This window comes from Hyperolius riggenbachi, chromosome 3 (assembly GCF_040937935.1).
Source record: "Hyperolius riggenbachi isolate aHypRig1 chromosome 3, aHypRig1.pri, whole genome shotgun sequence".
In the NCBI taxonomy this organism is placed as follows: Eukaryota; Metazoa; Chordata; class Amphibia; order Anura; family Hyperoliidae; genus Hyperolius; species Hyperolius riggenbachi.
The window spans coordinates 232,078,634-232,091,221 of NC_090648.1; the positions used below are offsets into that span (position 1 = coordinate 232,078,634).

General features: G+C 41.4%; 1 protein-coding gene across 1 annotated transcript in view; it reads right to left on the reverse strand.

Annotated features, from left to right (window-relative positions):
* RBM28 (RNA binding motif protein 28) overlaps nt 1-12,588 on the reverse strand; it is a 56,680-nt gene that overhangs the window by 20,473 nt on the left and 23,619 nt on the right. The window contains exons 10-12 of the mRNA XM_068275930.1: nt 10,062-10,171; nt 6,914-6,987; nt 4,126-4,261 (exon numbers count right to left, since the gene is read on the reverse strand). Coding sequence (XP_068132031.1) covers nt 4,126-4,261; nt 6,914-6,987; nt 10,062-10,171 — 320 coding nt within the window. The remainder of the gene's footprint in view (nt 1-4,125; nt 4,262-6,913; nt 6,988-10,061; nt 10,172-12,588) is intronic.

A 12,588-nucleotide genomic window follows, 5' to 3' on the forward strand; every position in this document is an offset into this window, starting at 1 on the left:
AATTATGATATGATTTGTATGTGTAGTACAGCTAAGAAATAAAACATTAAGATCAGATACATCAGTCTAATTGTTTCCAGTACAAGAAGAGTTAAGAAACTCTAGTTGTTATCTCTATGCAAAAAAGCCATTAAGCTCTATGACTTTCAAAGTGGTGGAGAGAGCTGTTTTCTGATTTTTATTATCTCAACTGTTCTTGAACTATTTACATTTTCTCTGTCAGAGGAGAGGTCATTAGTTCACAGACTGCTCTGAAAGAATCATTTTGAATGCTGAGTGTTGTGTAATCTGCACATATTATAGAATGAAGCAATGTTAGAAAAAACACTATATACCTGAAAATAAAAATATGAGAATATTTTCTTTGCTGCTAATCTTCTAGTAATTATTCATAGTACACAACCAATTCACTATATCATATTCTTTTTCCGCTTCAGTGTCTCTTTAACCTTTTTTGGTTCCTGGACGTAGAAACTACGTCCAGGAACCATGCGCGTTACCGCGGCTGATCACACGCGTACACGCGCGCTCCCGGCCCGCGGTTCGTTAGCCAGGCAATCAGTGAATCGGGCTATGGTGCCCGATCACTGATTCCTCTCCCCCGCTGAAAAAGCGACAGCTTCTCTCGGAAGCTGCGCCTTTTCTGGCTGTTACCTCCCCCATGCGTCGCTCTAAGCGTATGTTACGCTTAGAGTGACGTCATGTAAACAAACTCATGGCCGCCATCTTGTGGCCAAAAAGTAATACTACAACTAAAAGTAAAAAAAAATTAAAATGAACACACATTGACATTATAAACCTATTGTTTACACCCCACCCTCCCAAAACTACCCAAATAAAATGTTTAATATAAAAAAAAAAAAAAAAAAAAAAAAAAAAAAATTTCATTCCATTCATTCACCAATAACTTTATTGCTACTCATCAGATGTAAGTGATCTATATCTTTTTTTTTTGCCACAAATTATGCTTTGAGAGGGTGATATTTGCTTTTAGTAATTATGTTATTATCTGTGCATTTTAAAGGTTAAAATGAGAAAAAAAAAAAAAAAAAAAAAAAAGAATACACTATTTCTCCATTTCCATCCACTATAGTTTTCAAATAAACAATGTTACCATAGGTAAAACCCACACATTGTATTTGCTAATTTGTCCTGGTTATCTCAACATTTAAATAATGTTCCTAGTACAATGTATGGCGATAATATATTAGTTTCTGGTTTGTGTTTTTTGTTTTCTCATTGTACTCTATCAGTAATTAAAAGCCCTTATCTTCATGATTTAGGGCCTGTTTCCACTACGCGCAGATTCTGCATGCAGAAAACTGACTCCAATGAATGCCTATGGGAAATCTGCATCAGAAAAATCGCGTTCAGTGGAAACAGGCCCATAGACATTCATTGGAGTCAGTTTTCTGCATGCAGAATCTGCATGTAGAGGAAACAGGCCCTCACAGTAATACACTCTCATGGCATACATATTTTAAAAGCTAAGTCCCTAGGGTAACTATGTATTCTCTTTTCAATGCTGTCACTTTTTTTTATTTTTTTTTTATTTTTTATTTTTTTACAAGTATTTATTTAGGGGTATAGAGTACATGAAAATAACAGTTTTATTGCTTTTCATTCAGTTTTCCGGTAAAAAAAAAAAAAAAAAAAAAAAATCACATGACTTAGCCCTCAGTTGTCAAACAACACAAAATCTATTCTCTCACTTGTCACGGTTAAAATGATACCCTATATACATAATCAAATAGCTTATTGGGCATACAGCACACTGTTTACCACAAGTACGCCTATCTACTCCCCTGAGCTTCAGATGAAGTTTTGTGGGGAGTAGATAAGCGTAGCAAGGGATTCAAAGTGGTTAAATATCAATGTAAAGATGATATATTTCTATATTTTGTTTATTTTAAACTTGTAAATAGTGATAGATGCAAAACGAAAAAAATGCACCTTTATTTCCAAATAAAATATTGTCGCCATACATTGTGATAGGGACATCATTTTAACGGTGTAATAACCGGGACATATGGGCAAATACAATACGTGAGTTTTAATTATGGAGGCATGTATTATTTTAAAGCTATAATGGCTGAAAACTGAGAAATAATGATTTTTTTCCGTTTTTTTCTTATTCTTCCTGTTAAAATGCATTTACGGTAAAGTGGCTTTTAGCAAAATGTACCCCCCAAAGAAAGCCTAATTGGTGGCGGAAAAAACAAGATATAGATCAGTTCATTGTGATAAGTAGTGATAAAGTTATAGGTTAATGAATGGGAGGTGAACATTTCTCAAGTGAAAACGACGGAACGCGAATGGGTTAAGTAGACAAAATGGCAATGTGCAGTTTGTTTTTTCTAAATCAGTACATATGCACCCAGTTATGCCTCTTTCATTGCTTAAAGGGGAACTGAAGAGAGAGGTATATGGAGGCTGTCATGTTTATTTCCTTTTAATCAATACCAGTTGCCTGGCAGCCCTGCTGGTCTATTTCTCTGCAGTAGTATCTGATTAAAACCAGAAACAAGCATGCAGCTAGTCTTGTCAGATCAGACTTATAAGTCTGAACCACTGAAACACCTGATCTGCTGCATGCTTGTTCAGGGGCTATGGCTAATAGTATTAGAGGCAGAGGATCAGCAGGGCTGCCAGGCAACTGGTATTGTCTAAAAGGAAATAAACATGACAGCCTTCATATACCTCTTTCTTCAGTTCCCCTTTAAGTTCATAGGTGTGCAGACTTTTTTGTAATTAATTGTCCTGGATATTCCAGTTAGCACTTCAATATAAAAAACAGCATCCATGTGAAATGGCACCTGTGTGAAATACATTTGTAGTACATTCCCAAACTACCATACCAAATTATCACTCTGAAAAATGACAACAAGAACTGAAGGGTTTCTTAAAGGGAACTGGAGTTGAACTGATGGCAAAGGATTTGTACGTACTTGAGGCTTTGTCCAGTCCCCTATAGACTGTCAGCTCCCTTGGCGTCCTCCTGGTCTGACCTGCTGTGCTCATGTGAATCCAGCTGGGTTGCAGGCCACTGCCCTTGCACTATTCCAGGCTGCGCACCTCCTCGATCTCGCTCCTTTTGCCGGGAGCATTCTGCGCAAGCAAAGTTACAGCCTTAATGAACCGTCCATGTGCAGAACATTCCTGGCCATCGAAGCAGGATTGGGTGGTGCACACTGCAGGGACTGTGCATGTGCAGTTGCCCGCATCTGAGTTGAGTCACTGATTTTATGGGCTGGCAACAGCACAACTGAGGTGATTGGAAGGATGGTGAAAGAACTGATGGACTACAGGGGGCTGAAGGAAGCCCAAGGTAAGTAAAAAACCCTTCGCATCAGTGCATCTCAGGTACACTTTAAAGAGACTCCGTAACAAAAATTGCATCCTGTTTTTTATCATCCTACAAGTTCCAAAAGCTATTTTAATGTGTTCTGGCTTACTGCAGCACTTCCTGCTATCACAGTCTCTGTAATAAATCAATGTATCTTTCCCTTGTCAGACTTGTCAGCCTGTGTCTGGAAGGCTGCCAAGTTCTTCAGTGTTGTGGTTCTGCTATGAACTCCCCCTTTCAGGCCCCTCTCTGCACACTGCCTGTGTGATATTTAGATTAGTGCAGCTTCTCTCTGCTCTATTATCTTTTACAAGCTGGATAAATCGTCCTCTGAGCTGGCTGGGCTTTCACATACTGAGGAAATTCAGACAAGGGCAAAGCTGTTTGCAGGAAGAAAAGAGCAGCCTGAAACTTCAGTGCATGAGAGATGCAGGGGGAAAGAAACACACAAATGATCTCTTGAGATTCAAAAGGAAGGGTGTATACAGCCTGCTTGTGTATGGATGTATTTTGTATGTGTGGACATACTGTACATCAACCTACTTCCTGTTTTGGTGGCCATTTTGTTTGTTTATAAACAAACTTTATAAAACTGTTTTTAACCACTTTTAATGCAGCGGGGAGCGGCGAAATTGTGACAGAGGGTAATAGGAGATGTCCCCTAACGCACTGGTATGTTTACTTTTGTGCGATTTTAACAATACAGATTCTCTTTAAGCACATGTTGTCTGGTCAATCGCTTGAGCACAGTAGACTATACACAATGACTAGGTACTCACTTCCTTCTCTTGCCAAATACAGATTCCTTGTGCCCGTGGGCTTTTTCACTTTCTTTTGCCGTAGTTTTCCAGCTTCCTCCCTGCTCACGGCAAGATCCACCAACAACTTCCTCCCAGCAAGCATCAGACCTCCATCCTGAGTCACACCAAAATATTGATAGTTAAAATATGCTGCATGTAATACAACTTCGCAGTTCTATCCTTAAAAGGTCAGTCATAGTCAGCAGTGACTTTCTAGGTTTTAGTAGATGCTGAGAGATTTAAACCACATTGGGCTCTATTCACAAAACTTCTCATAAATGTCTTATTTATCACCTAATTGATAAAAATAACCTTTTAGCACATTTACAACCAAAATAATCACTCGGCATATTCACAGTGGGACGTTGCGTTGTAATGTGACATTAAAGTCGCAACGCAGCATTACAACGCAAAAAAAGGTGGTAACACACATTGGCATACTGTAGATACAGTGGAGCATACAGGCAATGAAAAGTATGCCTCTGTATCTGTTAACGTCTGCGTTTGGCGGTAACGCACTGCAAGCAGTGAGTTACCATAACGCAACATTTACGACGCAACGTTAACGTCACACTGTAAATGTCACATAGGCTTAATATTACAGTGTGTCAACCTGCATTATGACTTTATAATGCAGGACAATAACGTCCCACTGTGAATGCGACCTCAAAGTAAGTTGTTACTGATTAACTTCATTTCAAGATTACTTTTCTTGCCTTAATTATATGACATTTTTTGCTCTTTGTGAGCTTAAGTAACAGATAAGGTAAACACAGAGGACAACAGGTGGAAAAGCTTTGCGAATGCTGCCCATAGTGTTATGTATGGACAAAACTGGTCATCATGGTGCTTGAATATTTGGGAATAAGGAGTGCCTTTAACAATTATAAAGAAATTCCATCCCAATAGGCAAGTGCAGAGTGTATAGAGTGAAGGTCAGTACACACGTGCAACCATTCCGCCAAACTATTGTCTAAACTTGGTCTGTTGGACAACAGTTGTGCATGTGTACCCTGGCAAATGACAAGACGTCCAACTGATAATGTTGTGTGGTTGATCGTGCATTAAGTTGCATGTGTGTACAAGCCTTTAGAGTCAGGTTTATTTGTTAGGCCTAAAGCAAACATGAATGTTAATGAAAATAAACTGATGAGATAAACAAAAAGTATCATTAGCCTTAATCCTAAATAGTACTTTTCAGCAATTACTGATGCAAATGGATTTTTTTTCTCTACAAAGGATTGGCTTTGTGTTACTGCGCATCTGCAGCTCATACTCACACCTGCATTGTACAGCTACGAGAGACAGTAGAGCTGGGGGTCAAATAGGCCATAGGAACCCTCTGGACTATCCAATAAATAAATATTTTATTATTATTATTTTTTTAAATATAAACACCTTTTGATCCTTCACAGGAATGCTTTAAAGGGACACTGAAGTAAAAAAAAAAAAAAGTTTTACTCACCTGGGGCTTCCAATAGCCCCCTGCAGCTGTCCAGTGCCCTCGCCGTCTCCCTCCGATCCTCCTGGCCCCGCCGGCAGCCACTTCCTGTTTCGGTGACAGGAGCTGACAGGCTGGGGACGCGAGTGATTATTTGCGTTCCTGGCCACAATAGCGCTATCTATGCTGCTATAGCATATATCATATACCATATAGCAGCATAGAGGGTGCTAATGTGTCTGGGAACGCGAATAATCACTCGCGTCCCCAGCTTGTCAGCTCCTGTCACCGAAACAGGAAGTGGCTGCCGGCGGGGCCAGGAGGATCGGAGGGAGACGGCGAGGGCACCGGACAGCTGCAGGGGGCTATTGGAAGCCCCAGGTGAGTAAAACTTTTTTTTTTTTTTACTTAAGTGTCCCTTTAAAGAGGAACTCCAGTGAAAACATTGTAATAAAGTGCTTAATTTTTACAATAATTATGTATAAATGATTTAGTCAGTGTTTGCCCATTGTAAAATCTTTCCTCTCCCTGATTTACATTCTGACATTTATCACATGGTGATTTTTTACTGCTGGCAGGAGATGTCAGGGGAAGGAGATGCCGCTTGCTTTTTTGGAAGTTGGAAACAGCTGTAAACAGTTATTTTCCACAATGCAACGAGGTTCACAGACAGGAAATTGCCAGGACCATGGTCCTTAGTTTCCTTGTGGGAGGGGTTTCACCACAATATCAGTCATACAGCGTCCCCTGATGATCTGTTTGTGAAAAGGAATAGATTTCTCATGTAAAAGGGGGTATCAGCTACTGAATGGGATGAAGTTAAATTCTTGGTCACTGTTTCTCTTTAATGTGTACCTGAGATGGTGCCAGAAGAATAAAATATACATACCTGGGGCGTCCACCAACCTCCTCCGGCCTGATCGCTCCTACGCCGTCCACTGAAAATCTGTCGGCCGGGTCTAGTCGGTGCATGCGAAGTCCGGCCAGGAGCACTCCTGTCTTTGGGAAAGTTCTGCACCTGCGTGAGCGCAACCGGGGCCACGCATGCGCAGTTGGCCCTGGACCAGAGGACTTTTCGGGAACAATTGCAGGTGAACGTGAAGACAGAAGAGGACGGCATGGGAGCGATCAAGTTAGAGGGGACTGGAAGAAGCCCTAGGTATGTATGTGTTATTCCTGTGACCACCCCCATCCCCCATCTCACGCTCACTTTAAGAATCTCAAATTTTAAGCATTTTCTTATTAAGAAATATTGTATATGGATATGCATTCCAACAATGTTTGATGCACATTCATTGCATAAGTGTCTGAGCATATCAGTCATACCTCTGATTCATCTCTGGCAGCTGCCACACATTTCGCTGCTGCTTCTTTATCCACAAACTGAACAAAAGCACAGCCTTTAAAATTAAGTCACATAAAAAGATCGTAAGTAAATGGAGTATTCAGCCAATATATACGTAAAAACAATGTAAAGCAAGTGCATATATAGCAATAATAAGTCGCTAATTTAGAATTTAGTTTATATCTTGATGACCAATGACCCAAATGAGCCCAATATACTGTATGTCATGAAAAAGGTCAGATCCTGCCCCTTTATTGTTTCCACAGCATTGTTTTGGAGAACAGACAAAGCAGTCATCTCTTGATTCCCCTATGAATGTTTTCTCTCTCATGTAAACAATTTTCTTTGCTTCTTCTCACCTGTGTGACTGTACACTATAAATAGGGATGTCACCCACCTAACTAATGTCTGGTACACACAATACAATTTACCATAAGACAGGTTGAATCAATTATTTCCAGCAGGTCAGATCTGATTTCCAATTGCTTTTCTGATTGATTTTCCGATCACTTCTAAACAAAATATCAGAAAAACGATTGGAAATCAGATCAGACCTGTCGGAAATAATCAATTCGACCTGTCTATCTATTAGCTTAGCTGAAGCACAGCTGCAACATTAAACTAAAAAAAGTTAGATACTTACCTCAGAAGGGGAAAGCTTCAGGATGCTCCAGAGGCTTCCTCGATGTCCAGAACACCTCCGCTGCTGGCCAGGATCCTGTTCCTCTTCGCAACCACAATCCCCTCCATGTACAAGTGCGGCCAGACTGCACAGGGGCAGCCATTGGTGCATCCGAGCAGTCCAGGTTGCATTCATACATAATCGCAATCCAAGACTTCAATGTGGAGGCTTCCTTAGAGGATCCCAGCATGGCACAGGAGGGGAAAAGGAAGACCGTGGAAGCCTCTGAACCATTAAGAAGCTTCTCCCTACTGAGGCAAGTATCAAACCTTTTTGTTCCCCATTGTGATTCTAAGTACCCCATTACAGTGATAAAGCCTTAGTTAAGCCTTGCAATTTTTTTAAAGGGAACCTGAAGCAAGTAAAATTATTTAAAATAAACACGTGATGTACCTGCAAATGAATATTACATACTCACCTCACTGTCAGTTCCTCTCAGAAGCTCACCATTTTCTACTTACAGTGATCCCTCCAGTTCTGACAAGATTTTGTCAGAACTGAAATATACCAGTTGCTGTCAGTTATATATCATTAGCTGTCAGTTACAACTGAATGTGCAAGGTAATGTCCATGTTTCCCTATGGCTCAAGTGGGTGATATTACAGTTTACCAGTGTGCTGACCAGGAAGCGGTTATGGTGTAATGGCCATTTTTAAAATGGAGGACGGAGAAATCCATTGATCACAGGGGACAAACAGGATGCAGGAGAGGAGAAAGAGATTGAGCAGTAGACTACACAGTTGGTAAGTATGACCTGTGTATGGTTCTTTTGACTTTTTATTTTCAGTTCAGGTTCTCTTTAAGCATTTGATAGTACACTTGTATGGAATGTTTTATGCATTGCCCATCTGAACATTTTGCAATGGTCATTTCAAATACCCAACATGCTCTTTTAGCTCCTTGTTCTGTTGAAATTTCAGTGTAATCTTATTGGAGAGACAGCTGTCCAAGCCCTCCCACTACTACATGCAGCATCCATTGCTTTTTAATGCAATTTTACTGTAATGTGCGGTAAAAATGGGAGGCTGATCTGGGAATTTAACTGAAACTTTGGCAACTAAAAAAGCACATACAGGTAGTCCTCGACTTACGAATGATAAGGATTCTGTGTTGCCATGGGAACAAGCCCAATGTTTTTAAAATTGGACTTACAGTTTGAGAAAAACGCAAAACAAAATTGGCTTTTAAACTTGTATAAGCAGGTAAAGAGGGCAGAGGTGACACAGAGGGGGACACTGGAGGCACAGAGGAGGTACCGGGGACTACCTATATAGAAATTTTCATCACATGAACAGCCGTAACATACTATACTGACCAAGGGTCAGTCACACTAGATCTGCTACTACATTATCATTTATTGGAAGGGGTGGGGTATCAGAACAGACCCATGTTTGCATATGGCCCCCATTCATACTGGATATAGGAATGCCTGCTGCAATATTGCAATGAACATTGCCAACATGAACAATAATTAGCAGGTTGCAGATGCGTTGCCATATCTGACAATATGACAATTCCTCTCCGCAGACAGACTACTGGAGTGCATAGGGTGTTTTACTTGCTCCAGCTGGTCCAGGATAGTGTTACCCATCTCGGACTCTCACTTTCTGTGGATGGAGCTGCTGCTCAGATTGCATAAATCCTTTGTTCAGACTGAAACAGAAGATTGCAGCCTATAGCAGTAACAGTCTGTGGTGCATAAAGTGACCAGTGTTTCATCGGGTTCTGGTGGATTCTTAGGGTTTTCTTTGTTTTCAACAGCATTTCCTGAACAGCAGGTCTAACCGACAAAATAGTGTGCAAGTGAGTAGGGAGGCTGGCTGGCATCTTACTATTTTGGCAGTTATACTGCTGTTCAGGAAATGCTGTTGGTTCCTTTCCGTGATAGTGGTCCTTTAAAGAGAACCTGTACTGAGTAAAAATATTTAAAATAAACACGTGAGGTAACTTCAAATGAACATTACATAGTTACCTTGCCATCAGTTCCTCTCAGAAGCTCAACATTTTCTTCTGACAATAATCCCTTCCAGTTCTGACAATATTTTGTCAGATCTGAAATATATCAGTTGCTGTCAGTAAAATATCAGTTGCTGTCAGTTATAGCTGAGAGGAAAACTAATGTAGCTGGTAATGTCCATGTTTCCCGATGGCTCAAGTGGGCGATGTTACAGTTTAATTGTGGGCTGACCAGAAAGCTGTTATGGGTAATGTCCTTTTTCAAAATGTAGGACGGAAAATTCCCTTGATCACAGTGAAAAAACAGGATGCGGGACAGGTGAAAGACACTGAGAAGCAGATTACATGGAAGGCAAGTATGACTTGTGTATGCTTATTTTGACTTTTAAGTTTCAGTACAGGTTTTTTTAAAAGAAGCTATGTGCCTACACAGATCTGGGGGGGGGGCTGGGGAAGACGGTGTCTAGAGTGCATCATTAGGTTACACCGACCTTTAGAGTGCTCTGTGTCAGGGTGCACCACTATCCGGATGTACTTTATGTTACCAAAGCGCAGGAAAAGTTCCTCCAGATCCTCCTCTTCAGAGTTAAAAGACAGGTTCCTAGCAAGCAGAAAAACGTATCACATTAGTGCTTAGCATCTGATAGTGTTTTTAGAGATAGAATGATGGTGATATGACTGGAGAACATCAGGCACTAGCACTGTACAATATACAAATCTGCCTCCTTTGATCTGTGCAGCAGATACTACTCAAGTTTGCTAACGACACGGGGGGGGGGGGGGGGGGGTGTCAAATAGCCGAGATAAGGTGGCTGATTTTTTGCCTGCCGGAGTGCAGGGGTCCTTCATGGCTTCAGTATACGCTGTAAGGAAGGCAACGTTACAACTGTTTATAGCGGGCGGCTCGGCTTGTGAGTGCGGAGAAACCAATAACAACCAGATAACAGGGAAGTGAGATCTGAAAAAAACAAACAGTCATATCAGATGTTCCCCTGTAACTAATGTACTGGTCTGTTAGTCCGACGCATAGAATGCAAATGACGGGCTACTGAAAGCTAAAGTGATTGAGCAAGCAGCTCTGTTTATTTTTCTGAAACGAAAGCTTTTTTTTTATTTTATTTTGGATGCTGGCTTAAAGAGACTCTGTAACGTCAAAAAGATCCCCTGAGGGGTACTCACCTCGGGTGGGGGAAGCCTCCGGATCCTAGTGAGGCTTCCCACGCCGTCCTCTTTCCCACGGGGGTGTCGCTGCAGCCCTCCGAACAGCCGGCGACAGAGCCGACTGTCAGTTCAATATTTACCTTTGCAGGCTCCAGCGGGGGCGCTGTGGCTGCTCTCGGCTCCGAACTACACGGAAATACCCGATCTCAGTCAGGTCCGCTCTACTGCGCAGGCGCCGGAAACTTGCTCCTGCGCAGTAGAGCAGACCCGACGGCGATCGGGTATTTCCGTGTAGTTCGGAGCCGACAGCCGTCAGAGCGCCTGCGCAGGAGCCAGGAAGGTAAATATTGACGTCATTATTCTCGGAGGGCTGCAGCGAGACCCCTGAGGGATGGAGGACGGCGTGGGAAGCCTCATTAGGATCCGGAGGCTTACCCCACCCGAGGTGAGTACCCCCCAGGGGATCTTTTGATGTTACAGATCCTCTTTAATTTTATGCTACATTTATTTTAACAGTAATTCGGCATAGCGCCCCTTTAAGTGGGAACACGCCTAGCAGTCCAAATACAATCACGTACAATTAAAGGTTCACATTTTATTAATACACTTGATTTGATAGGAGAACAATAAAAACACAAAAAAAAAAAAATTGCGTGGTCAATATCAAGTTAAATACAAAGAGCATATGTATAGGTCTGTAATAAAAGACAGATGAGCTGCTCTGCTGTTTGGCAATATTCTTAGTTGGCTCACATCAAGTGATGGGTTTGTCCGATATATGGAATTCGTGACCTGCATATTTATTGAAGGTTGTCAACTAGTGAAGGCACAGGGATGACCATAATATCCAAGGAACTTGATAGTGCGTAACTGTGCACAGGGCCACAACACAAATTAAAGGATACCCAATGAGATATGTGGCATGATGAGATAGACATTTATATGTACAGTGCCTAGAACACAAATGTGCTGTGTTTCTTTTTTTATGTTGCTGCCTGAAAGAGTTAAACATGGCAGTTCCTGTCTGGGTCAGGACTGAGTGTGACCCTCACTGATAAGAAATTACAACTATAAAACAGTTTCCTAGCAGAAAATGGCTTCTGAGGGCAGGAAAGAGATAAAAGGGGTCAATAGTTCATAGATTTTAGCTCTGGCATACTTCAATGAATGTGTCATTGAGCAAAAACAAAACAGTAAAAACTTGAAGCCATTTTCGGCTAAATTTAAATATAAAATAAAACTGTGGAATATCTTAAAAAGTCATTTCTGGGAGAGGGAAGACAGATACAATTGCTTATTTCATTACTTTATTTTCACCTCGCGTGTCCTTTAATTTAAAGATATAGATGTAGGTGTGTGTGTAGGTGTAGATATATATATATAGATAGATAGATAGATAGATAGATAGATAGATATAGATATTTCTAATAACTTAGTAAGATGGCCAAATGTACCTTTCATATTATAGGTAGACCTCAGTTAAACGAAATAGGGACTGTAGGCTCGTTCTTAACCTGAATCTGTTCTCAAGTCAAAACGCTGTGCCATCTCTGTCACCTTTGCATCCTTTTGCCTCCAGTGTCCCCCTCTATGCCCATTTGTCCCCCTGTGCCTCTATATGTCCCCTCTCTGTGCCTCCGTTTGTACTTCCTCCTTACCCCTGGCTTTGCTCCCTCTGTGCCTCTGATGGTGCTTCCTCTGTGCCCTCACTTTTTCCCCCTCTGTGGCCTCGCTTTGGCCCTCTGGACTAACCTCTGTACGAGTCCAACGCTGTCTGTCCTCCTCTCTCTGCATACAGCTCCCTCTAGCCATGTACAGCACTGCTTCCTGTATGTCATGTGACATACAGGAACCTGT